Consider the following 27,712-nt stretch of genomic DNA (forward strand, 5'->3'; position numbering starts at 1 on the left):
TGCTCCAGTGTTAGTTACGAGGCAAAGTCCAGACTGACACCGCGGAATGATTTACCCTGACTGCATCCCACCCGACTTCCCACCTTGGCTCCCACCTGTCCCAGAGCACCCCAAGCTGTTCCCATGGCTCCCCAGTCACCTCACTAAGCCCAGCAGTACCCACCTTGCTTGGTGACATCTCCTGAGGAAGCCCCAAATATCAGAAGCCAGTACTTAACCTTCGGCCCTGCCCTATACACAGTAAATAAGTGCTCAATAATGGCTTCCTATCAGTTGCCGTGGTACAGGTAGAGTGAGGTCCAGAAGACCCAGGGGACAGGACCAGGGCACAGCCCCAGAGAGAGGGCTGGCAGGGTCCCAGCCCCAGGAACCCTAGGCTGGGGCCACCTTGTCCCTCAGCCACTCCTGTGCTGACTCTCTGGCACCTTGCACTGACAGAAAATCCCAGACAGGGCCGCAGGAAGGGCACAAAGCAGAGCGCCCACACTTGTGGTCCCACCTCGGCCCACAGCATCCCGGCAGGGGTGAGGCCCACAAGGCAGCACTTCTGGGAACTTGGGGGAAGCGGCTCTGGAGAAGGGTGGCCTGGCAGGAGAGTACCTTGTGCCTCCGTCTGGCTTGTGCCTTCAGAAGTTAGCAGAAGGCAAAGACCTTCATTCGCACCTGAGGTCAGGATTTCCAGGAGGGGGGCCTGGTCTGTATCGCAGGCACTGAGGGGGTCTGGGGGTTCTGGGTCTTGCGCCTGCTCCTTGCCAGGTGGAGCCCTCGGCAGTGTGGGTGGTCGGTGGGCACCCTGCAGAGGTGGTTAGACTGGAGGGCAGGACTGTGCTGCTGTGTGCCCATGCTTGCCTCCCTGCCTGGCCAGTCCCGGGCTTCCTTCTTGTCTCTGCTCAACGGTCACATCAGTGGAGGGGCCTGTCCCGACCTCCTGGTATAGGGCAACCCCACTCCATTCACTTTCCTCTTACCCTGGCTCTTTTTGGTACCCTGGGTACAAGTCCTGATCCTGATCCTTCCTGGCTCAGGGACCTGACTACACTCAGTACCCTCATCTGTAAAAATGGGCATAAGAATGGCACCCCCCACCCACTCCGTGTTTTCAAGATGCTGGTCATGAAACATGAGCAGGTCGTGACATCAATCTGGCACTAGGGGAGGAGAGGTACTAAAACAAAGCAACCAAGTGTGATTACTTGGTAAGGATGAACACTGCCCTTGAACTTATGTCTTGATTTCATACACACGTATATGTGCCCTGGGTCACGGTGTGACATGTGTATTTACTGTGGGTCATGCAGGTCTGAACAACAGGCCTCAGCAGTGTAAGCCAGAGGCGAGTCAGAGGGGGATGCAGACAGAAAGGCTTTCTGGACTGGAAAGTGACAGAGACTCCGGTGTCACTCATGACTTCTGGGGGAAAACAGCAGGCCGAGAACTGGGGGCAGAGAGCTGCTCTCGGAACCCAGCTCTCCAGTCTGCTCCCTGCTGGCCAGACTCAATATGGGTCATTGGAAAGGGGCTGAGGCCCAGAGACACAGGCCAAAGGTGACAGACAGCTCACAGCACATCTGGGGGTGCTGACGAGGGACTCAGAGAACACAGGCAGGCGGAGAAAGACAGGAAAGTAAGCAGTGAGCCTGCTCCTCAGTGCAGCTGCGAGGGAAGAGCCTCTGCTCTCCCAGGGAGGTCCTTGGGGACTTGGGACACCGTCTTGTCCCCGGGCTGGTACACTAGAGTCTCCAAGGGAGGTCTGCAGGCCACATTTCTAAACAACAAAAAGGAAACTCCTGGGCACCCTCTCTCACGTGTGGTTTCCGTCCTAGGTGTGGTTGGATTGAACTCTCGACCCCTAGCAACTGACCAGAGCACAAGCCGAGTCTGTCCTCTCCCCAGAACTCCTGCCCTGCAAGCTCCCATGCACCCTGCAGGCTGCCGCCCACTCCTGACACCTGGCAGGTTCAGGAAGTAAAGCCCCCTGGGAGCCCCAGAGCCCAGCAGGGCGCCTTCTGAGCCCGAGGGCCAGCAGCTGCTGCTGCCACCTCAAGCGGGGAGGCCCCAGCTCACCAGGATACTTCACAGGCCCACAAACAAGCTCCAACTGCCTGCCACTCCGTGGGTGGGCCTGTGGGCGGAAACCGGCTCCTTCCTGTTTCGCCCCCCTCTACCCCAAACTCGGTGAGAAGCAAACTTAACCAATGTTCCCAAACTGGGCATTCCACTGCCTGGCTGGCGGGCTCACTGTGAGCCCAGGCGCACGCCGGTGTGTAAGCATGTGTATGGAGGGACACACAGTGTGCAGACACATGAGCCCTGCTATCATGTTGCTGTGCACACCCGGGGGAGGAGACAGGCACACACACGGGGTGGTCTCGGGGACTTGCTCGCCTCCACTTGCACCTGCTGCAGAAGCAGAAGTGACAGCCACACCAACAGGGCTGTGACTCATCTCCTGGGGAGACAGCTCCTGCTGTCGCAGTGAAGGCTCCCGCCCCCACAGGCGCAGCAGTCAGCCCCGCGATGCCACGGCCCAGACTCAGACATCACCACTAGGGCCTGCCTGGTTCCCTGTGCCAAGGATCAAGGACAAACCATGGTCCTGGGCCCTGCCAGAGTGAGAGGGCACCCCAGGACAAAAAAGAGAAGACTTAGGGACCTGTGTGTGTGTGGAGGGGTGTCCTGATGCCCCTTTCCTCCTTTGGCAAGTCCTACTTCACCAGCAAATAGGCTCAGCCTAGGCTGGAGGTGCTGGCATTCTCTGGCTGCCCACTGGGAACTTCTTCCTTCCTCTCTCCACACCTGGCTGCCGTACCTGGGGAGGCCAGAGTCCCTGGGATCTGAGAACCCCACTCTTAGTAATCCTGCCCAGCTCTGTATTTCCTTGATCCAGCATGTCCGGGCCTCAGGCCCCAGCTGCCCCAGCCACAGTCCTGTCCAGACAAAACTGCTTCGAGAATCCTGTTCCACCTACAGAGGCTCCTGCCAAGTGTCTTCTGACACAGGGGGCAGAGCTAGCTGCTTTCCCGCCTTTGTGCCTCTTTTCAGCCTCGATGCTTAGTCCCCACCCTGAAAAATGCCACTCGTCCTTTCAAGGCTCTTCCTCCAAAGGCCACTTTCTCCAGGAAGCCCTTGCCATGTCCAGTGGCTTAAGTCCACTTGCTCTTCATGTTTTTGGGGTCTGCGCAAGCCCTCCTGCCTCCTTCCTCCTGCCTAGGAGCCCTGAGTTTTCAGGCTCCCTGATCCTGGCAAGATGCCTTCACACACCTACAGGATTCGGGAGCTTTTGCTAATCCAAGTGCCAGGGAGAAACAGCACCGATCGTGATCATCCTCGGAGGGCTGCCGAGAATGAACAAATGTGTCCACGCATTAGGTCTGATTGCCAACCACCTAGTGTGTTTGTGACCACAGGGCACCCGCACCGAGGAAGTGGGAGGTCCTGCCCTCCAGAAAGAGGGACAGAGGGAGGCAAACAAAGCCACTATTCACTCTCTCTGTGCCTCAGTGTCACCTGTAAAATGGGATGGTAAGGGCCCCTTTAGAGGTTTCATGAGGATTGAGCGAATGACTTTGTCCAGCACACCTCGGACCCTAAAACTGTTGGCTGCTATTACTGTTGCTCTTGTTATGACTAACTGAGTGGCCTCTAGACACAAGGAACGATGTGAAGTGATTTTCACTTAAGAACTGGTTTAATCCCTTTAAGTGGGCTCAACAGAAGCATCTCTTTGGATCTGAGGCTCAATGGGTCCCAGAGCTCAAGGGCCAGGACGCCAGTGGGCCTGCCCACGTCACATCATCTAAGGGAGCTTAGGATCCAGTGGCAGAGCTGCCCCTACGAAGACGGCTGCGATACAAGGAAGCACACACGACGAGAGTGACCAGAAAAGGTAGTTTCCTGGGGCTTCCCGGGGATGTCATCTTTGGGAAGCCACCTAGCATGAAAGGACAGAGGATATGTAAAGTTTGGCTTCAAAGACTGGCTGCAGAGAAAACTCAAACAGTGTCTCAGGAAAAAAACACTTCATACATCAAATCCTTAGCTTTGGCCTGAACTCAGTATACTGGCAAATATTCAGGGACTCTGACTCAACATTTTTGAGGGTAACATTCAAATCGCAGTGGGAGGCCTTGCAGGACAGTGCTTACCTATCTGGGCCTCTAAACTTAGACTCTTTGGGGATTCCTGGTTCTGCTATTGGTGATTGCTATGATCTGGGACATGTAAGTTAGTCCCACCTTTCTCATCTGTAAAGTGGGACTAACGCTCTCCTAGGATGAAACATATAAATACAGGAAAAGTTTAGCACAGTGCCCTGCAGAGGGCCCCTGTTCAACCGTACTTACTCTTCTCTCCATTTCTCCAGTCTGAGTGCCATGTAAGTGCCCATATTGTATCACTTGATGATACAATGAAGGTGCTCAGAAGTTTTGCAAATACGCTGTCCATGGGAGGGGGTGTTAGCATTCCTGACTGTTGAACATATCTTCCAAGCCTCTGAGCCTTTCCTCAGTATTCCTCCATCTTCCCTTTTCTAGCTAGTGAACTCCTACGTATACTTCAAAGCCTAGTCTGGATACTCTCTTTTGTGACTCTCCTAAACAGAACCAAGGGAATTTTCCTCAGTTCCCTCAGCACATTTTTCATATATGTTATAAAGAACTCTTCACACTGCAGCTAGAGTAGATGGCTCACAGGTCTGCTTGCCAGCTCCATGGGCAGTGACCAGTGTTTGCCAAATGTGGGAAAATCAATCAAGCCCAGGAAGAGGGAGAGATGATTCCTGGCTCTTGGGTACCTCCTGTGGCAGTGTCTGCAGACCTTCAAGGAGGGAAGAGGGGGAGGGCTGAGTTATTTCTTCCCTTGCACTTCTAACAGCCACTTTATTTGGGAGAAATAACAAATTCCGATTAAGGGTATTGTCAGACCCTAATGAATTTCCCCTGATCCAGCTCTATTGGTCCCGTCTCCGTGCAAGGCTGCAGTGTTACCACTAATGAAACCCAAGGCAGTGAGGAGCCGAAGTGCCCACCCTCTTTAATTTAGGGGAACCATTAACAGAGCTCTCCATCATCACAATTACTGGGGCCTGCTTCTTTTCCTCCCTGCAGTGAAACTTAGAGAGGAACTTGTGCAGCTAACTGCATATTAGAGGGTTTTAAATTTTTTCAATAGGAAGGAGGAAAGAAAAAGATCCTTGCATTTTGGTAACCTGGAACTGATGGAGCAGGATTTATGAATACTTCATTCATTTCAAAAAAATAAAATTCTGGGGGCAAGAAGGGGGTTGATTACAAACTTAGCTTTAGGTAGAGGTGTGCAAACTGCTAAAAATGAGGGTGGTGTGATGTGACCAAGGGAAGAAGACTCCTTTGTTAGCTGACCATTAGCCCTGGACGTCCCCAGGCTGAGGTTGGGAGAATACCAACTAGTCCATGGGGCTCCGTGTGCCAGGCCCGGTGACAAGCACGTACGTCCTGCACGGCTGTTTCTCCACTTCTATAGATGAGGAAACTGAGGCAAAGAGAGGTTAAGGAACTGTTCTAAAGTCACCCAGCTAGAAGATGGCAGAGATGAAAGTTGACACCTGGCAGCCTGGCTCCCGGGCCTGTGCCACAACCTGTTGCAGAGAGAAACACCAGGGTCCTGCTCAGGTTCAAGTGGAGCACCAGGTTCAAGTGGAGCACCACGGCCCTGCCTGGGTTCAGGTGGAGCACCAGAGACGTGCTCAGGTTCAAGTGGAGTATCAGGGCCCTGCCCAGGTTCAAGTGGAGCACTAGCACCTTGCCGAGGAGCCTCTCCTCTGGGAGTTGCACACCCCTCACCTGGAAGAGGAAGGATGGCACCCCTCCGCCTCAGAGTCTTCCCTAGCAATTCCAGGCTTTGATTGTAATCAAATTTAGAATGTAAACACGATTTATTAGATTTTTAATTACCTTTGCAACACTGATTTGCATACGGACAATGTGTAATCACAAATGGCTCTTTTAACCACTCCTGAAAAACCTGGGAGTGAAAGGCAGAAATAACTGTTGGTGTCAGGCCCAGGTCACACTGAAGGAACTGGGAAGGGGTCCTGCTGCCTGGTTGCAGACCTGAGCCCCGTCCTGCCCTGGGCTGGTCTCTCCAGGCTTCCCTTCTCCTGGGCTGGGCTCTGCATCACCTACAGCTCTGTGGTCAGGACCAAATAGGGAGAGAGTTCAAACACTGCTCCACAAACCCTAAAGCTCTATCCAAGCCTGTGGGTACTCAGGATCCCTCTGGACCACTGTCACCCTCAGGGACACCTAGGCGCTGCAGTGGCCTGATCCTTTTCTGACACCTCCTCACGGTGCTGAGCACCACCACGGGCCTCGCCTGGAGGCACAGGCCCCAACCACAGCCTGGTGCTGTGGCACCCACCTCCGTGGTGCCCACCTCCACGGCCTGTAATGGGCGTAACTGTAGTTAATACCTGAACTACAGACACCCAAGTCATGCGGTCCCTGTCAAACAGCCTGGGGCTTCAAGCTTCCAGGTATTCCTCACCCTCTCCTGTTTGCTTGTCCTCAGAGCCTTCAAATAGGACTTGAGTCTTCAAACAGCCAGGCACCTCCAAGCACCAAATCCTGAACACCCCAGGATCCCTAAGCTCACCCCGGCCCATCTCCTCCTTAATGAAAAGGCAAATGGAGCTTGCTTCCTCCAAGTAACGCAATGCAGCTGTGGGGGGTGATGGTCAGACAGCTTCTTATCTTATTTGTGAAAGTACAGCTGACCCTTGAACATGCGTTTGAACTGCGCAGCTCCACTTACACATGGATTTTTCAACTGACCTGCACAGTCCAAACCTGTGATTCAAGCTGTCCTCTGAGCAGCCTCCTGATGGTCAGCCCAGACATCTTCCTCCTGAACCTCCAGGTCAGGCCTGCCTAACACCCGACCCTAACCCTGCCTCCATCTGCCAGCTCCCAATTTTGCCCCACCAAGTCCTCTTTCCTCAATGAGCAGGATTCAGCTCCTGAAGCACAGACATCCTTTGTTTAATCCCAAGACTAACTGTCTCTTGCCTTTAGCTCAATTCAGTCAAGATCTGGCAAAGGGCTGGCCATGGTCCAGATTTACTCTGCAACCCCTGTGGTCATGGCCATGCGGGTCTGGGGCAGGTCTCTAAGCGGGGCTGCAGGGCCCTGGCCCGCCATCAGCAACATCTTCACTAAAATGAGGTGGAGCAGAAAGGCTGGGAAGGACACGAGAGGCAGGATGTTTCCGGAGGGACAGAGAGTTACAGGGCGAAGCGTCATGTTGCTAAACGCAAAGTATGTAAGTTGGGTTGCACTGAGCCATAGCCTGTTCTCAGCGCCGGGCAGCAGTTCAGATGGAGGAGACCTACCGCCAGGAGCAAGGGGTGGAAGGTGGATGGAGGTGTGTTCTGCTTCTCTGCTTAGCAGAGGTTCCTAACCACTGATACCCTCACCCCCACCCCCAAATGTGTGAGAGCATGTTAGCAATGCTTGGGGGCCACTAGAACAATCAAGTGGGAAGGACCAAGACACTAAAAGCCCTGCAAAGTACTCCACCTTGTGGAAAAAAGTCCTGCCCAAATGCCAACAGTTCCCCCAAGAAACACCCACAGAAGGGTGGCTGTTCTATGCGTGGGAGTGGTCCTAGGCCTGGCCAAGGAAATGGTGAGGCAGTGACCCTGGGCGGAGGGGTGGGCTTGTTGCCTTGCAGAGAGCTTCTGCCTGAGGCAGGAGCCATGTGTCAGGGCTATTTTGCTGGGGCAGGGCTCTGACTCCAGGAGCTCCGAGGTCCTGCTGGCACTGAGAGTCAACAGCCTCTAATTTGATTTATAAAGCATGGTCAATACCCCACTTCCAGGCAGTGTCTCAATGGTGCAACCCAGGCCTCCTGCAGTGAGCTCTGGGCTTTAGGTGCCTCGGTAGGGCTGGGTAATGAGCTGAGCTCTGATTGCAAATACCCCTGCTGGTCGTCAGTAGGGACCCACATGGGGACAGCAGACAGCAAGAAGGGCCCTGTTGTTCTAGGGTCAGCCTGCAGAGTGCCAGGAGAGGGCATCTGCAGCTCAGTGAGGGACAGCAAGATAATTGACTGGGGAACTTGCAGGGCTGGACCACGTGCACCTCCTGAGGCTGATGCGGGACAGACCGGCCAGTTCCTTGGTGCCTGGTGGCCTCTCATGAGCCTGTTTCTGCCTGTGGTCCTGAGCTTCTGTGATGACTGGCCCAGACCTACTTGGCTCCTGCCTGGTGGAGCCTGGGCTGGCTCCCTCTCCACCTGGGGGTGGAACCAGCAGCCCCGTGACCTTCCTGAGCCCCTTGCTGCCCCAGACATCTCTGAGTTTGCTCAAAACACTGCTTAGGGAAGAGAGACGGCGCTGGGTTAGGGATTGCTAACTTTCCACCAGAAGCCTGGAGTCCAAGAAGAGACAGCCCTCCCCCAAAGGCAGTCAGGCTGGGTAAGGCCAGTGCTTCCAACCTGTTTTGACGGGGTGGGGGACAGTGTTACCCACAAGGATTTAAACTGCATTTTGGAAAACGTAATATCCCCACGGCTTAAAGGCCCCCACCGCATTCTCCGCCTGACAGGTGTTTCTAGGAGATCTGTGGCCTGAGGGGTGGCTGCCCAGTGCCCACCCAGCAGCTCCTGGCCTGGACCTGGGGACACTGCCTACTTACCTGTGCGACAGAGTGGGTTTCATGGAGCTCATGGAGTTGAGGGGGGGCTGCATGGGGAGTTTCCCGGGAGGGTCGCTCTGGCGGCTCTTCTGATGTCGCAGCAGCAGCAGGCGGCCGAGCTCCTCGCACCAGGAGGACAGCAGGGCTGCAAGGAAGGAGAGGAGTTAGTGGCACCTCCACCACCACACCGACATGCCCGCCCCATCTCACTCTACCAGTGACAGTAATGCTGGCTATGCTCCCCACCTTTGTGTGACACCAAGAGGCCTTAGTGTTCTCACCTGTAAAGTGGGACTAGCACCCCCCCCCCCCCGAAAAGCTTCTGTGGTTGTAGGAGTAGCTCTGGGGAAGGCCAATTTCAACGGCGAAGAGGAGATCAAGATGGTAGAGGGGATGGCAGAGACGATGCCAAGGGGAGACCAGGCGGTGCCAAATAGAACTGCCGGCAGCTCCCAGACTTCTCAGTGAAGCCCACCCCCCAGACTCTGGACAAGCAGCTCGACGTGGGTGAAGCGAAAATCACAAGGTTGAAACAAAACCCAGAGCCTTCCTGGAGCCTGTGGGCAACCCGAGCAGTGCCCGCCTGATTATCCCTGAAGCCCCTCCCGACAATGGGCTCCGCTGAGCACATGTGCTTCTGGTCAGATCTGAGACTGGCCCTGTGCTGCTGGGCACAAGGCTTGAGAAGACAAAGGGCTTCCACGGTAGAGGACTGCCCCGGGGTGGGGTGGGAGCTAAGCTAGTCTCCCAAGGGCACCAAAGGCAGGAACACGTGAGAACCCTCCACATCCAGGCTTAGAGAGGCCTTAAAAACCAAGAGAAAAGCAGCTAGAATTAACAGGGCGCTGGTAGGAAAGCATAGGTTTTCTTTCATCCTTCACTGTCCCCATGTGGCCATCAGGGGCCAAAGGCACCCAAGGTTAGCATGTCCGGTCAGTCTTTCCAAAGTGTAAGAGGGAGCCGAGGTTTGGGGACGGAGTAAGGAGACAGGAGGGCTAGGCTGTCATCAGCTTGCTGTGTGACCTGTAGAGGCTCACAGACCCTCTCTGGGTCTGTTTGCTTGCCGGGGAAGAGGAATCATGACCCTTGCCCTGATTTCCTCCCAGGGCTGTGGTGAGGGGCAGATGGGAGCCACTGCTGAGCAGAAGCCTAAAGGGGTGACCACAGCCCAGCCAATGACCCACTCCTGCCATGAGCACTTCAACCAGATCAGGTGGCCAGGAGCCTTGTGAACCCAGGACTGGCTTCAGCTATTTGGTGGACACAGAGCCCACTCCCTCATTTCCTGGGTCTCCCATCTGAACGCTGTGCAACATGCTTCTGTGGCCTTTCCTTGAATCTGCGCCGCATGATCCAGAATGTCAGCTGTTATCCCCATTCTACAGATGAGAAGACTGAGGTTCAGGCTCACAGTAACCAGAGAGAGCCAGAGGGCCAGAGACACAGATGGTGCCCCTGCCTTACACCCTGGTGATAGAGCCTAACATTGAACCAGAATGTGGCGGAGGATATGAAACCCTTCAGAAAGCAAAAACTGAGAGGCATGGTCTTCAGCCCTCTGACCGAATCACAGGACTTATCTGAATCCACCCTTTACCATGTTCAGCCAGCACTGGGGAAATACGCCCAGATGCACACGCTTGGGAGTGACTGGGCAGGGCTGCCACTTCAAACCGCTCAGATCCTGAATAGGGTCTCCTATCAGCAGGGCTGGGGACTCTCTGAGACCCTGCCAGGCTCTGTCCCTGCCTGTGGCCCAGACAAGCTCTAGCAGGAGTGGGGAACAAGTGGGGCCCATATCTTGGGGAGCAGGGGGGTCTTTCCTGACCCTCACTGAGTGGGCAGGGGCTAAGAGGCGGGTTTTAGGACCAGCAGAAGCACCCAGTCCTGCTGTGAGCTGCCTGGGAGAGAGGTGTCCACATTCCCATGGGCCGGCTGGGGCCCAAGGGCAAAGGAAGGGCAGTGGTTCTTACAGGGAATGGGGAAGGATGGCAAGGGATCCCACCAGGGCTGCTGGGTATATCTGCTCAGCTTGTGTGGTGCACAAAGATACCTGACCAAGGAGGCACGTGGGGGCCAAAATCCAGCCTCTGCCCCCTCCCAATAGGGTGCCTGTTTCTCTCTCCAGGCTGGGGTGCCAATGGGCTAGCTGTGTCTTAAAAGATGCACCCTGCCCCTCTCTGCGGGGCTTACCTTGCCACCACTGCAAAGGGAGGAGAGTGCAGGAGAGAAGCCCCCACCCTGGCATGTGTCTGCCCAGGAACCGTGGCAAAAAGCCCCTAGAGTGGGCGCCCAGCACACATCTGCCGCAGCTGGAGGGGGAAGCAGCCTATTCAGAGGCTGGAACAAACAGAAATGAATTTCTAGATTGCTCCATTCTTCTCCCAGGCCCCTAGTTACTGCTTCTTGTGCAGGGGGCACTGGGCATCTGGAAACTCATTTGCACGCCAAGCACGAGGCACTGGATCACAGCGATGCAGGGACTGCTCGGCTGCCAGCACAAAGGCGGCCGCAGATGGTGCGCCTGCCCCGCCCCTCCCAGCCCTCGCTCCTCCTGGGGGCCCCCGCGCCACGCAGGAGGTATGGGGGCACCATGGGGGCATTCAGAGCTTTCCTCCATTGACACAGGCCACCCCCCTGCTTGTCAAGGGTAGCCTTCATCTTCCTATCAGTCCTGGAGTGTTTTCCTGAAAGGGAATAAAATGAAGGGAGGCTGGTGGTGGAACAGGGCCTGGGATGCTTGAGCAGATGGGATGTGTGTATCAGGCAACCAGTGCACCATACAGATGCCAGGACAGCCACGTTCCTACAACTAAGGGGGACATAATGGGGAGCGAGGAAGCACCAGCACAGGGGCCACACGGGCAGACACACGGCAGGGAGATGCACAGCAGACGGATCCAGTGCATGCTATCATCATGGCTTAAACCAACACAGGCTGTTCTGGGGCAAACGCTAGTTAATGACAACATGTGGGAATGTGCAGCCAGAAAGGGAGTCTGGGCACTGTCAGAACCAGAAGGACTGACAGACAGCAGCAGGTAGGGAGTACCCAAGCAGAAAGACAGCCCAAAGGGGCGGGTGTCCAGGTTCCTGGGTGGATGTCTGCGTGTGCCCAGGTCTGGCTGTCTGACACAGCTGGGCTGAGCGCGCCTGCTTTGATGAAGCAGGTCCTGCCTACACGCCTCTTTGGTCCTGTGTGTTTTGGACGCTAGTTGGGGAAGGGCATGAAAAGGGACCACTGAGCACAGGCTCTGGGATGGGGGAGGAGTACCAGGCATAAGGAGTTCTGGGATGGGGTGGGAGGGATGGGAAAGCCTGGTTTGGTGTGCACAGGGCACACCCAGCCATGGGAAGAATTTCAGGGAGACACTAGCCATCTTAAGCTGTGTAGGCAGGGTCAAGAGTGTCCCTCCTACTTGCCTGGGGAGCCACTGAGGCCACCTCATCCTGTGTGTACCACTCACTCTGACAGTCTGGGTTCCACCCTTAGAACTATGTGACTGGGCAAATACAGAAGCTCTCTGGGCTTCAGTTTCTTGATCTGTTAAATGGGCATAACACAAATGCTCACTCCTATGATTATTCTGATGTTCAGATGACACTAACACCCATTAAGTGCTTAAAACAGTGTCTGGTGCGTAGCAAGCACAGAGTCCACGAAACCACTGTGTGTGGTCTCCTGAGGACAGAGGGCACATGTGCATATGTGCTCTGGTCTCCGCAGGCAGGAAAGCACCTCACAAATGGGAGGAAACCATCTCAGGCCCTCGAGAAGGTGTCAAGGAAGTCCTGATGGGCACCAGTGCCACACCACCCAGGAGAGGGGAGGGGACAATAGAGGGCAGGCCATGGGGAACAGGGGCTAAGAGCCCTGACTCCGGAGTCCCACAGCTGGGACTAGAAAGTTGTGTCCTGCCACTCTGGCTCTGAGATTTCACACAGGCTGCTTCACCACTTGGAGCTCCAATTTCCCCATCTGTGAAATGGGCTTAACAGAAGCTGCCCTCCTCAGTGAGTGGACCTGAGCTGTAAATGACTGTTGTCAAACAACCACAGAGGTATCCAAGAAAGGGAGGGAGGATGGGCAGAGACCAAAGGACCCTGTAACTCACAGCAGCCCCAGAAAAGCAGCCCCTCAGTCCCATACACACTACTGCACCAAGTAACAACAGAAAAGCTGGTGAGGCACCGACTCCGGAACTGATCTGCAAGACCTGATCCCAGCTCTGTCTCTGCCCCCCACATAACACCTTCAGCAACTCATCTAACCTTCCTGTGCTTCAGTTTCTTCATCTCTAAAATGGGGTGGTGGTAACTCTACTCCCCATCATAGCTGTAAGGATGAGCCAAGTTACCGGGGTAAAGCGTAGGAACAGGAACAGCGCAACACAGTAGGTGCTACACACATGCTTGTTAAAATGACAATTAGTGTTATTGACCTTGGCTGGTAGGTGAGTGAACACCAGGAGAGACGGGGCCTTGCATCTCTGTGCACTTCTGACCACACGGCAGAGCATAGAGACAAATGAACTGAGTAGGCGTGCAGCTAGCTCTGAAATTCAGAGTGGGCGGTGGCTGAGCGTGTGTAAGCCCGAGGTCCCTGAGCAGACAACTAGGACCACCTGCCCTCTCAGCTACAGGCTTTGCAGAGCTGTCCCTTCCTAGTCACCATGGTGAACACCGAGGGGCAGGGTAAGAACCATTCTGCAGCACTGTGAATGGGAGTGGGGTGGGGGCAGGTTCCTTAGGATCCAGAACAGCCCAAGACACAGGCCCAGGTGTCTCACTTGGCACCATCTGGAGCCCTGGCCTTTAGCAGCCAAATTCCAGAAGGCCATGTCCTTAGGGGAAGCAGGAGTCCTGAGGGGTCAGTGGAAGGAAGAGGAGACTCCAGATGGGGAGAAGACCCGATGGGTTAACCTCTCCTGCTCCCACTGCCTGCACTTATCTCTCTAGCTTATCCAGGATGCCACAAGGGACACTAGGGCCAATTCTAGACCTGCCATGGACTCAGACAATGAAGGTCACCTGCCAGCAGCATGCGTCTCACAGCAGATGCTGTGTCATGGTGTGGTATGTACCAGAGGAACATGAGTAGTGGTGTGTGTAACCAAGGAGGTGGGGCACCTTCTATTAATAGGATCCAGTAGATGTGTCTGCACCAGAGGATGGCACCGCTAAGGCACCATGAACCCCTCTGGAAGAGAAAGGGAAGAGAACACCGGGTCTGAGAGTCAGATGGGGAGCAGGATGCACATCTGAGGGAAGGCACCAAGGGAGAGCCCAGATCTGACATTTGCTCCCCAAGATCTTCCTGGTCACTCCCTCCCTGCAGCCAGCAGCTACTGTGTCCTTTAAGAACAAGAAACAACAACAAAAAACAGATTTAAGAGTGAGGGCAGGTCTGTAGTGGAGCCCTGGGGAGTCTGAGACCTGGCTTGTCCGATGCACCCCCTTGGGGACAGTGACCACTGGCCTTGCATTTGCCTCTATACCTGCAGCGACTGGCAGAGCAGGTGCTAAGGGTGGGCTGACCAGATGGACTCGTGCTAGGGCATCAGTCTTATCTGCGGGGCAGCGGCAGGAGTAGCCTGCATTCCCGATGTGGGAGCTGCTTGGGCTCCAAGTGCAGAGGGTGGAGGTGATTTTCCAGACCAGCCTTTTAGCCAGCAGACAATGCACAGGTGGGGGTGGGGGGAGGCAGAGGCTGGGGTCTGAAAGCCGGAGCATCAAAGGGGCAGGCAAGCTCGTGGGCACGGGTGAGAGCCTACCCCTCCCAGGCTGGACTCAGACTTGAAAAGGAGCCAGAAACCAGAGGCAGCCACCATGCCCACAGGAAAAAAAGGCACGTTTTCCCCCATGGAGGCGAGCAGGAGGATGTTTAGACAGCAAGTGGCCTGGAATGCTCATTCCCAGTAAGGTTTGGGCATCAGGAAGGGGTGGGAGCAGCAGTGGGCCATCCAAGAGGAGGGTACGGAGACCCAGACATTAGGGCCAAACAGGAGAATTCTCAAATGTGCTGCAGCCTGGGGATGCCTCACGCAAATGAAACAAAAGCCTATTATTAAGTATCAAAGAGCATCTCAGCTGCTAAAAGGCTGCGGAACAGAGGAACTGTGTGTGAGTGTGTGAGGGAGGGAGAAGGAGGGGCTTCTAAGACCCAGGCATGGACAGGACTCCGTGATGTCCAGGAAGACCTGCCAGGCACTGCCCTCTCAAGCCCTGCCTTGAGGCAGAGACAGACAGAAAGAGGTCCTGGGAACATGCAACCGGGGTTCACTGCCAATGAAAAATACTAACGATCCATTTTCAAATGCCTCCATATCATCCATCGCTTACTAAATCCACACAAGTGGCAGCAGAGCATGGTGGTGAGATTCCCAGAGGAGAGGTCTGCCCTGGGTAGCTGGAGGGCGTCACCTGGGGAGTCAGGATGGAACCAGGCATCCACGCTGGGCTCTCTCCTCCCCCTCCCGCTCTGACACAGGTGCCTGTGCCCATATCCGCTTGATTTCCCAGGAACACCTCAAGCCACCTCAGGACAATGCCCCTCCACTGCCCTCCCCTGCCCCACCCTCAGATCACCAGGGCCTGATCGTCTCCGCAGTCTCTCCCTTCGGCTTCTTTTCTGTTCCTATCACCTTCTGCAACTGTGTCTGTTCTCCCCTGAATTATGACAAGTGTGTCCTATCATTTATCTCAGTCTCCAAACCCGCCTCCCAGAAACCCACACTCCGCAAGACAGCCAGAGGACTTCTCCCACCAGCGCACTCTGATCCCTTCTTTCTAGTTGTGTCCCCAGTGGCTGTACAGGTGGACAGCAGGAGCTCCATGGCTACCTGGGGAAACTGTGGCATTCTACAGGGAGAGCAGGAGCCCCGAGGGCAGCAATGGGATTTGAGGGGTTCACTTCTGCCACCCCAGCACCCAGCATGTTTGGCACAGGCTAGGCAAACGCATGACTAAGAGACTGAAATGAATTACAGCTAGATAACCCAATATGCAAAGGACAGGAGAGTCACACAGACACTGGGCACACCGTGTGAGAGACCCGGACTATCAGGGTAATACCTGCTACCTGTTGCCATGATCTGTAAACCTGCCAGCATCTGCCCATTCCTTAAGGGTAGGGACAGACTTAGGAGCATCAGCCCTGAGAGAAATCCTATCACAGGTGTAGAGAGGTTGGGGCTGTCATCAAACAAAATCTACAACCAAGTCAGGTGACACCTGTTTGTGACACACACAGCATGGGTGAGTCATGCCAAAATGGGAAACAAAAGGTACGCCGTTGACAGAAACAATATCAAGTTCATAAAACTTGGGAGGCCAGCTGCAGCCCTGGGTTTTCTCTGCTCAGGGGCTGGCACCAGGGTTCGTGCTAATGGTGTCTGTCCATGGGGAACGGCAGAGGCCTTCCCACAGCATCTTACCCAGGGCTCCCAGGAGACACTGCTGCTTCTCTTCCTGCCTCCTGGCCCAGGCCACACCCTCCTGCCCTCTGACTTTTCTCTTTCATCTCCCAAACACGGAGTCCTGGGGCCACTGCCCAGGGAAGCTTGGGGGTCAGGATAGTGGGGGCTCTTGCCTGCGCCTGGGGTCCAGGGTTCCAGACTCCAGGCCCGGGCAGAGGAGAGGTTAGGGCCCAGGAGGGGAGGGCGAAGGGTGAGGACCTGCGATAGTCTGTTTCATCTATAAAGTGAGGAGACAACAGAAGGAACCTCTGCTCTCGGGCCTGGTGTGAAGAGTCCCAAGATGAAGGAAGGAAGGTCCTGAGCTCTAAACCATATGTGAGAGATGGCTAGCTTCATGGCAAAGAATCTCAACTGGAAACCTGTAAGCTATAGAATGCTGACTACCTCCTGCCTCCAGAAGGCAGGGTGGCCAAGAACACAGACTCTGGAGCCAAGCTGCCTGGGTTCAAATCCCAGCTCAGCCACTTAACAGCTGTGTGACCTTGGGTGAGTTACTTAACCTCTCTGTGTTTTGGTTTTCCCCTTTTGTAAAATGGGGGTAATAAATGTTACCTACCTCCTAAATTGTCCTGAGGATTAAACAAGCTAATACACATAATATGCTAGCACAATGCCTGATCCAGAGGAAGGATTATATAAGAATAAACTGTTATTTTGTTGTTGATATTGAGCACATACCCCTTTAGGATTAAGAGCCTTCTCTGTCTCCCATACACGTGCTGTTGCTCAAATAAAATACAAATTCTTTCACCCATCTCCAAGAGGATGGCAGTGCTTATATGCCTGGGCCCAGCTTTGCACAACCTCCTTCATATCGGGCAGGCAGTGCTGCTCCCAGCACCCGGCTGTACCCAATGTTCTCCCTGCCAGAAACTGCACTGAGTGGAGCCCAGGCCCCTGGAGAACTGGATCCCAACAGCTGTTCACTTGATTCAGCTCTCCAGCTATGCAGTGCAGGCAGCCAGTCTGGGCCAACTCCTTGGTAGCCCCTGGGTGTGAGCGCTGGGGTGGACTTTGCAGCAGTCCTATCCGTACTGGGCCATCAGAGTGGCCACCAACAAGGGGTGGGTCACTGAGAGGCCTGGCCACTCCTCAGCCTGCATTCCCTGTGTGTCTAGCAGGAGGTGGGACTGGGACCAGAGCCAAGGGCAGGATTCTGCTCTCACCCCTATGCTCCCAGCAGGAACGGGTGATCAGAGCCTCCCTCACTCCCGAACAGAGCTATCCACAGAACTGTTACTTAGCTGTCTTCCTCTGTAGGCCCACCTCTGCTGGGTTCCCCCTAGAAATGGAAAAAAGGTCCCTCCTTGCCAGTACTCTTGGGTCATCTCCTCCCAGGAGGAAATGGCACAGGATGCACACGACCACAGAGGGGTGGGCACCGGGACAGTGACTCACAGCCTTTGGGCCAGGGATAGTGGCTGCTGGGCCTCAGAAAGCCAGCTGCCTGCCCTATCATGACCACTAATCCAGCAGGGGAGCCTGGGGCCACGTGGGCATGTCTGTGAAATTGGGTGGCACTTTTCACTATAGACAGTGAGGACCTAATGGGTCATGAGGGCACACAAACAACCTTTTAGTTTTCCCAACTGCCCGGCACCCTCTGCTTCATTGGAGCCCCACAAACACCCAGTGAGGGGCACGCCAAGGACTCATCCTGTCTGAGTTTTAAGAAGCAGAAGTCAAAGCCCAAGAGGAAATGACTTACCCACAATCACACCATAGGACAGAGGCTCAGCTGCTGGCCCTGGATGGTTTCCCTTTCACCCCCACAAATCTGTGAGCCAGCACAGTCTCATGGAGATGGCTCTGTACCTCCCACCCACCTTCCACTGCCACGATTAAGTGCCATCCTTGCATCTTGTTCCAGTTTGCTACCAACTTCCTGTGGGATCTCTGGCAACTTCCTCCTCTCTCTGGGCCGAATGCAAAAGAGCGAGTGGGTGCTGGGCTCTCTGAAGTCAGATGGCCCGTGAATCAGCCCTGGCCTCAGAGTGGGGTCACATCTCTTGGAACGAAGGTCAGCCTTGACCCCTCCTCAATCCTGTAGGTGCTGTGGGATGAGCTGCCCATTCTCACACCTGGATTGGACACTCCTTGCAACCAGGTATGGGCTACAGATGGAAGGGGCTCCGGAGAGCTCACCTTGCCCAGGTGCCCTGTTTACTAAGGCTGAGAGCCCAGAGTGGGCAGTGTATCTGCTGAGGTTTGACACCTGGAGTGTGCAGGACCTAGGGGTGATGGGCAGGCAGGGGAGGATGCTGCAGCCTCAGCTGTGGGAACCAACCACTGAGGGGTTAGGACTTCCCCCTGGAGACAGAAAATGTCTTTTCTGGAGGGTTATAGGTTGGACTTAGGGGCCCTGACAGCTGACCTTTGGAACATACAACCACAGATGGTTTCCTTGGGGAAAAATCTTGCTCTCCTGCAAAATGGCCGTATCATTGCACTACCAGCAGCATGCAGTCCTGAGTTTCAATGGCTTCTGGTTTTTCTAGATCATTCCCACACTCTGCTCCCTGCTCTGTCATCTCCCATCACTGTTTGGGCAAGAAAGTCAAAACAAGGAGGAATCATCTACTGGCCCTCTGGTGTGAGTAACCCTGCCCCTCTCCTGTCTACCCCTCTCTGGCTGCACATGCTCAGGGCCCCACATGCAAGGAAGACCGACCAGGTTGATGGTGTGGCTGGCCCAGGATGCACCTGGAGGCTCATGGCCCACCCCGCTCCGCTGGGCCCTACTTGCTTCTCAGTGGTTGGCAGGTCCTGAGGCCCAGCCCAGTCCCAGAGGGCCTCTGGGCTGTTCCCTCCCTCCTGGAATATTCGTTTGTTCCCACCCCCTCTCCCCAAGGGATGCCCGGGTTGGCAGGAGCTGGGAGTCTCAAGGCGTGTGAACTCACCCTGGGAACTGAACTCCAGGGACCTCGGAGTTGGCAGGGCTAATTCCCAAACCGGTTTGGCTGTCCCTCACCCATGGGAGGCTGGGCCTGCTGAGCAGGCTCCTCAGACTCAAGAGGAGAATTCAGCCTGGCTGAGCCTGTCCGTGAGCTTTAGGAAAATCCCAGCCTGGCAAATTCCCTGCCCACCTCACACCACCATCTGAACCTTCCTGGATAACTCAGGTTCAACGAAAAAACACCCCAGACAAGCTCAAGGTGGGCAGTTTCGTCAGAAAGAGAATGCTGCTTTCCTCTTGCAGGTGTGCTTCCTCCTGCTTGGAGGCAGGGCTTGGGCAGGGACCTCGGCCAGCACTGCTGTCCTGGGAGACAAGCTGGCAGGGGGCTGTCACTGAGTACCATGTCCTTTGCAAGACAAGACCCGAGCCACAACTGCCCTGCCTCTGCAGGCTGGAGCCGTGCCCCCAGGAACTGGGGAGCCCCATGGCCCTCATTCTAGCGGGAGCCACCTGAAGAACCTATTTTCTATTCTGTACATATAGTTTCTCCTGGGGGCTAAACACCAGTGCCCATACCTGCTCTCAGGGAGCCACAGGGGTAAGGAGGGGTTGCGGGAATCAATTTCTTCCCTGGGTAATTGACTTTTCTAAGGCTTCCCAGCTGGATGCCTGCAGTTTGGCTGTGTCCTGCTCCCAGCATAAGGAGAGGTTGGAGTGAGGCCAGTTCCCTCCCAAGGTCAATGAGACCTAGAGTCTACACACCAAGGCCCATCCACCTTTGTGTGTACTGAGAGGCCTTGCTGTGTGCTCCCTCCATTCTCTCCCACCCCCATGTCCAACCCCATGACTCTCAAAAGGCGGTTTCCTTCTACCCAGCCTAGGCTAATGAAGCCAGTGGAGACCTTCCTGGGGTCCTGGACCTGAGACTAAGTCTTGGGGAGGTGCCAATCCCAGGCACCTTTGTTTCTATAGAGCAACTTCCTAAAATAACCTCTCAGCCCTGAAGAGTGGCTGAGGGGACGTGTGCTGCAGTGACCGCGGCGGGAGAGGTTTGGGGCAGGCATCACTTTGTCAGGTGACCCTCGACTACTGAGACTTCAGTTCAGGCCACTGATCTTTGAGAAAGGAAAGATTCAGGAAAAACCTGCTGATGGGACCCCAGTTCTCCTGCATCCCACCATTTGCACCCCCACCATACCCCTCCTTCCCTGTTTCCTTCCCCTGGCTGAGGGACCTGGCTGCCTCCAACAGTCTCAGGTTCCTGATGCAAGAAACACAGACAGAGAATGACTCCTTCTACTCTATAGGCAGGCTAGTGAGGTGAGGCCAGAGCCACAGCCAGCCAGTTGCCTTAGAGGTGGCAGCAGGGTCCCACCCAGCTGCAGTCCCTCTGTACACTAGGGCTGGTGTTTTAGCTTAGGGGCACATGACCTGGTCCCCTGGGCGCATTCAGTGGCAGATTCAGATGCTCCTTCCTGACCCTGCACTGTGGGTCCAATGGGTTCTCCACCCAAAACCATGCGGCAGGGCACATCTTGTTTATCTAACCAGCAAGAGCAGTGGATTGCCTGCCTGCACATTTCGTGTTTCCAAGTACTGGCGTCCTAGTTGGTCACGCCACTCCTTTTCCAAGAAACCCGGAGCGTGAATGTTTGAAAGAGCCCTGGAATCCACCCTTGCCTGGCTGTTATGACCTTTCCAGGTGCCCAGCAGGGGTTGGCAGTGGATGGCCCAGCTGCCCAAAACACCAGACTGGCCTTCATTCAACCCACTGAGCTCTCCTAAACTGCAGGGTACCTGTGCATTTGAGACTACCTGTCATTTTATTTTATTTATTTTATCTATTTATGTTACTTGTCCTTCTTTTAGCATGCTACCTACTTGTTTTAGCTATGCATAGGTAGACACCATGTGAAGAAAACCTGATGGAGAGGCTGAATTTATAGAACACTTGGGGCGGGGGCAGGAAATGAGAGCAGAGCTTTTTCTCTGCAGAAGCTCCTTTACGTGATGGAATGATTCTCTGTGAGGTTTCTTTAAATATCTAGCTGCCTTGTTGCAATGAAAATAAGAATCATTTATAAGAATTACATTTACATCTAGTGCTTCCTGGCTGCACCTGTTACTCAGAGTGTAACACACCTGGGTGACATCTGGGTGAATCTACGTCCTGGATGGTGAGGTCTCAGGGCAGGACTGAACCACATTAGTCTCTAGGCCAGGGCCTCCCAATTTTACCTGTGCATCAGAATTACCTGGAAGCTTGTTAAAATACAGACTGCTGTGCCTCACAACCAGCGGGGTATCTGATTCAGTGGGTCTGGGCTGAAGCCTAAGACTATATTTCTAACCAGTTCCCAGGTGATGCCCGTGCTGCTGGTCCAGGGACTCCACTTTGAGAACCACTGGTCTAGAATGAAGGGTGAGCTCGGTGGTCATTTGCTACATGAAGGGCGGTGGGGGGAGGGGGGACCATTCTTCCCTTTCCCCTGCTGGGTTCAGATGCACACAAGCTCTTAGACCAGGAGAACCAGGACAACTGTGTGCTTGGCAGATGGTCTCCGGCATTGCTGCTGACCTCTCCTGATCTCTGTGTTCACGGCCCTGGAGGTCTGACCCTGGAATCTCTTCCTGGCTTTGGTACAAGAGAAAGAACACTGGGCGGGGAGTCAGGAGTGGGTGTGCCTGGCTTTCATCTGATAGCTATGAACAGCGTTTCCTGGGCAAGACGCTGGCAGGTATGTGCACCTACGGCTCTTCACCTGCATGTAAACCTATCTCACCTAGTTGCTCTAAAGGTGCAATGGGGCAATCTTGACAGTGGCTACTACAGGAGAACTTCACTCAGGCACCGTTCTGAGCACTTCACATGCATTGGCTCATTCAAACTTCTATTCTGTGAGGTCACTACTATTGTCTCTCCATGAAAGTCCTCAGCTCCACCACTTGCTAGTGTGTCAGATGTGTGGCCCTGCGCCCTCCCTGTCTGGGGGCTTACTTCACAGTGCTAAAGGGCTGAGTTAGGCCCCAGAGGGCTCACTAGCACGCTGAGGTTCCCAGGAAGCATCCCCAGGGCAGCTGTCATCAGAGGCGGGGGACAGACAGCAGCTTGGGCCACCTGCAGTTCAGGCTACCTCCCCATTTCTCCTCCAGAGCAGCTGGGGGAGGGAGCATCATTTGTTTAGGTCTCCGCAGTGTTTAATCACCATGCAGCTCTCCCACCCTTTCCCCCCTCCAGCGCCTGCTCTCTCCCTGCAAGAAACAGTTCTGTGCCTTCTGCCTCTGATGGAGGTGATGAAAAATGAACACAGCACCCAGAGAGAAGGCAACACCAGGCAGGGAGGATGATGAGAGCCAGATGACCAGCCGGCCCCAGCCCAGCAAGCACCGGCTGGGCAACCTGGATCCTGAGGGGGCTCTAAAAGGCCCATTAGTCACACAAGTGACCACCTGGCAGGGCCACAGGGTTTTGGACAGCTGTCAGCCTGAGGGTCTAGAGCAAATCTTACTGCCACTGAGGGAGCTGGAACACAGAGCCTAGGCCTTCCTGGGCTCTTGAGCCCTTGGAGAATCTGAGGCCAGGAATCCATTCTCTTCCTCTGCCCTGAAGAGAGACAGGCCACACGGGGATATGCCCCCATGAGGGTTAGCTCCAGGCCAGGCAAACTCAACACGTGCCTCTTCTGGGTTCCTTTTCCTGACTCCTGTGGAGTGGAGATCACCACCCCCATTTCACAGGAGGAAACTGGCTCTCAGAGAGGTTAAGGAACCCACCCAAGGAGAGCCAGCCAAAAACAACAAGCAGAGTGGGTATTATTAATTTTTACTTAATAAAATTACTTTTTATTTATATAATGCACAAATCCCTTCTCCTTAGAAAACGAACATTTCAGACGGAGCCCAGAAGAGGTTTAGGTTCACTTTTTCCATTACATCTGATGGTTCCACCTCCCTGTACATTTTGCCACCTCCCTTCTTAACTTTTTAAAATGTTATTTTGAAGAAGTAATGTGTGAGCATGATTAAAAATATACAGAAGTAGAAAAAAGGTATGTACTGAAAAACACAGTCTCCCCATCCCAGTATTGCTGCCCAGTTCCTCTTACCAGGGGAATCACGCTAGCGGCTTTGGTTTTTCCGTTTTTATTCTGTTGTTTACGTATATTTCAGGCTTTGCAAAGCCTGCCTGGAAGGTCTTTGCCCTGGATACCCATGTGGTTCACCCCTCATAGGATGAGGAGGGCTTCCCTTTCCAGTTTATAGACTGCAACCCTTCCCCCGCCACTGACTCTATTTCCTTCCCCTGCTAATAGTTCTCCATAGTCCTCAGTACCTTCTACTTTTTCCCAATGTATCATTTGATGCCCCACTCCCCGCACTGGAAGAAAAGCTCTTCCAGTACAGGATTTCCACATGCTGCATTCACTGCCACCTCCTCAGTGCCCAGAACAATGCCTAACACATGGGCAATAGTCAACATCAATGGAGGGTTGGGCCCGAGCCCAGCACAGAAGGGCAGATCCCACTTGACACAAAGGGTGGCGTGTTATACGTGCTGTTCTTAACTTCCTTTTGAAGAACATGTTTCGTCAAATAGACTGTCACTCCTGGAGAACAGGACCGAGCCTTTCTATCTTGCCTTTCTCAAGGACCCAGCCTGGTCTGAGGTACACAGCACATGCTCGGAATGACTGAACTGGAAACTTGACCCCTACCTCACACCACAGACCAAGGGGAAAAAGAAAAGCAATACAATAATTTGTCCAGAAGGTGATATAGGAGATTATCTCTATGACCTTGGGATTGGGGAATATTCTCAAAGGGGCCAAAACAAACACTAATTATACAGAAAAGATGAGATATTTTCCAACATTAAAGCTAACAACTTCTGGCATACCAGAATGCTCCACTAAGAGAATGAAAAGGCTAGCCCAGGGTGCTGGAAGAGTCCAAAAGAGACAGAAGCCACAGCGAGGCCCAGGTCAAGGGCTCTAGGGAGTCAGGCTCCTCAGAAGAGGTGCAAGTTGACTACATCTCACTCGTCCCCTAGCCCTGGTCTCTCTCTCCTCCTCCCTGAAAAATCAGAGACTTAAGACAGACAGAAGAGCCCCAGCCCTTCCCTGCCCCACGCAGAGATAACCAAGCAAGAAAAAACAAATTAAAGAGCCCAGGAGCCTGGCAGGGCCTTGGGAAGTTGGGCTTGACAGGGCAAGAGCATTTAACAAAGCTCACACCATCCATCACCGGGCTCAGTCATTTAGATACTGGACATTTGATTAAACTAATATGGGTGGCGGGGGCGAGGCATGGCTGGGCGCTTCCTACCCTCGCCTACAAATTAGACCGTCACACACAATCCGATTACCTTGACTGCCACATTTATCTCGGGAGAGGGGCCATCCATCACTCCTCGGCAGCTGGCTCTGTGCCTCCTCCTGCAGAAGGGGAGTTAGGTGTGCCCCTAGTTTCAACAGGCAGCACTCACTCAGCTGCTCATTCCACCATCTACTCCACAAATGCTGCCCCCTCCAGGGGGAGGGCTTGGGGCTGGGCACTGGGGGACAGAGCAAACACAGTCCTGGCCCTTGAGGAGCCCATAGAGGGTGTGAGAAAGGGGAAGTATTTGGGCTGGCAGTAAAGAGCTGTGCGTCGTGCAGTTGATGGACCCAGGTCTGTGCCCCAGCTCCCTCCTCCAGTTGGGTCCCTGAGTGTGACCTGTTGCTTAATCCTCAACTGCACACCCGTGAAATGGGATAACAGAGCAGCGCTGTCCAACAGAGCTTTGCAAGGATGGAAATTTCCTATCTGTGCTGTTCAAACCAGGAGCCACCAGCCACGTGTGACTACTGAGCACCTGAAATGCGGCTAGTGCGACTGAGGAGCTGAGTTTTAGATTTTATTTAACTTTACCTCAAAGCATTTACGTGTAAATGGCCATGTGGGGCTCTGGCTCCACCATTGGACATGGCTGATACAATGGTCGCTGCCTTTTTGGGGTTGTAGTGAAGGGTCATAAAGGCAGCTTTAAAATGCCCTGTGTAAAGCTCTGTACATGACAAATGCTCACCAAACACTGGGCCCCCTTCTCCTCGAAGGTAGGGCTGGATTCTGAGGCCAAGGATAACAGTGGCTATTATCTGAGAACCCTGGACTAATAACATGGTATCACCTTTGCCATCTCATAGTCCAGCAGGGCAGCAGGCTCCCATTTTAAAGAAAACGCAGTGAGGTGCCTGGGTAAAGATGGCACAAACCACACAGGGGCTGTGCCACAAGTCTTTGTGGCTCTGAACTCCCGTCTTCCCACTGGACACCAGGCTACCCAGGAGACGTAAGAGCAAGGCTCAGGGTGGGGCAAGTGAGGGCAGGTCTGCTGGGCAGGGTAGGAGGTGGTAACCTCTCCCTGACCACCACGGTCTGTGGACACTGCATTGGCCAGCTTCTTTTCTGGTATTCCGTCAATGCCAGCACCAGAGAGGTGGGTGCCAGGCACAGGGGTACTCCAGAGTCACTCCAAGACAGGCCCTGCCCAGCATGCCCCAGCCAGTCAGGCCAAGCCCAGGGCAGCACTGAGGCCCCTCCCAGCACAGGGCAGAGCTGGAGCAACCAACAGAAATTTTGGTTCTAAATATGCCAACTATAGATGGGCAGGCCCTGAGTCTTTTGCAGTGAGCAGGGCAACCAGACAGGGAGCCTCAGGGACACTTGGACCAGTGAGAGCTCAGGGACATCAGGCTTCCTCCTGCTTTATAGGACGCCAGATGTGGGTCCAAACCAGCTTCCGAACCAGGAGTGAATGTGAGGGCTCTGGGTGAGCCAAGTCTCCTCACAGGGCTGCAGTGGGGATGAGAGGTGCAAACGAACGTGTGAACAGAACACACACCCTGCAAGTGCCTGTTCAAATATTTGGTATTGTCTGAGGTATCAGGGCAGGTCCTAGATCAGGTGAGACCCCCTTTACCCCCCGGGTCCCAATTCCAGCCTGTGTCTTGCGGGCCTGGGAAGGCTGGCAAGGAGCAACACTCCAGCAGGGGTCTGTGGCTTCATTCCTCAAGGGTTGACTGTGTGACCTGCCATGAGCTGCATCACCCTTGGGTCTCCTTTCTTTATCAAAAACAAGCATAAAATCATAAGCATGTGCAAACCCTTCAGTGAGGATCAGATGAGACACACAAAAGCACTTAGAACCTAGATGTGAACAAATCCGATAGAATCTAAGCATGCCAGCGGCTTCCCAGAAACTTCAGAGCAGCCTGACCCTGCAGAGAAATAGCCTCCCCGTGCGAAGACAAGCTCCCCGCAGAAACAGCAGGAGATTAGGAGTCTGGTCTTCAGACACTTGAGAGATGTACTGCTGGCAGCGGACTTCTCATAAAACCGGAGGCTGGGAAGGGGCAGGCCCAGGTCACCCGCGGCCTGCCTTGTGAGCCCCCTCTTGGAACCTGCTGCAGCCGTGGCTGGCAAGCTCCCAGGGGTGGGCTGACCTGGCACACCGGGCTGGGCACTGTGGCCTGCAGCTGGATACAGCTGCAGGAGGGAGTAGGCTGCCCTGGATGGAATGTAGGAGGTTCCTGGCAGGAGATCACCACCAGGCTGGGAAATGGGGGAGGGAAGGCAGCAGGGTGGGAGCTAGACCAGAAGAGCTTTCAGGGACAAGGTGGCCTGGAAGAGCCAGAGGTGAGATGGGATTTGGGGATAGAAGTATACCAAGGAGAGCTGAGGAGGCCTCCGTGAAACACCTCCCCCCAGATGCATCCTTCTCCGCCATCTCAGATGAAGGTATACTTAGCCACTCACACATTAGTATAAATGAGTTTATAACAAACTGTGCCAAGATGCTTAAGGAGCAGTAATTGAAGGAAAAAGAGTGGGGTGGGGGAGGATGGCAGGCAGCTCTCCCTAGCAAGCCACTTCCTCAAAGGCAAGACTCCACAAGCTCCCCAATGGGGCCAGGATCACCAGCATTCCCCCACCCCTCCCCAAAATGCCAACACTCTTTTGTTGCCACTTAAACCAATTTGGGGGTAATTCTGCAGGCAATTGTCTTCCGATTTACAATGTGGCTCAGTGATTGCATCGAGGCTGATGGTTCAGGCTGTAATTGTATGGTAATCACTTCTGTTTATGATCGATGCGGAAATCACTATTGTTTTCTAGCAGGCTTGTTAAATCAAAAAAGTGCAGGGGTGGGGAGGGAGGGTTTATTTTTGTGAGTTGGAGCCCTGAGAAAATGAAATTAAGTAGAGCAATCCAACGTGGGGGGTGGTAGCTCTGATGGTTAAGGGACTCTCATCGGCTCTGTAGTGAGACAGAGACAGGCAGGGACACAGAGACAGGGAGAGCAACATGGAAGGTGCAAGTGGACAGGCAGAGACACAGGGAGGCAGGTAGGCATGCCCAAGAAATGGCCAAGCTCGGGAAACAGATGTTCAGATCCACAGATCTGCACAGAGATGCCTAGACAGACCCCACTGTTCATATATGTAGAGAAGCCACGAGAGATTCTAGGAGATCCCTTTTACACACACCCACACTTGCCCAGACCAGCTCTCACCCACTCCTACAGAGCTGGTGACAACCCAGTTGCCTGGTAGCAGGCTGGGCACTATCTGGCCCTCAGGGCTGGGGTGCCCTACCTGGCCCATCTGGGATCTGCTTGCCTT

At 54.3% G+C, this 27,712-nt stretch overlaps 1 protein-coding gene across 4 annotated transcripts in view; it reads right to left on the reverse strand.

Moving 5' to 3' along the window:
- Positions 1-27,712, reverse strand: part of ZMIZ1 (zinc finger MIZ-type containing 1) — a 220,471-nt gene that overhangs the window by 25,821 nt on the left and 166,938 nt on the right. For all 4 annotated transcript variants that reach the window (XM_087824290.1, XM_087824289.1, XM_087824291.1 and 1 more), the window contains one exon: positions 8,676-8,820. In XM_087824290.1, the coding sequence (XP_087680416.1) occupies positions 8,676-8,820 (145 nt within the window). The remainder of the gene's footprint in view (positions 1-8,675; positions 8,821-27,712) is intronic.

Source organism: Miniopterus natalensis, chromosome 14 (genome assembly GCF_054644295.1).
Source record: "Miniopterus natalensis isolate mMinNat1 chromosome 14, mMinNat1.hap1, whole genome shotgun sequence".
Lineage (NCBI taxonomy): Eukaryota > Metazoa > Chordata > Mammalia > Chiroptera > Miniopteridae > Miniopterus > Miniopterus natalensis.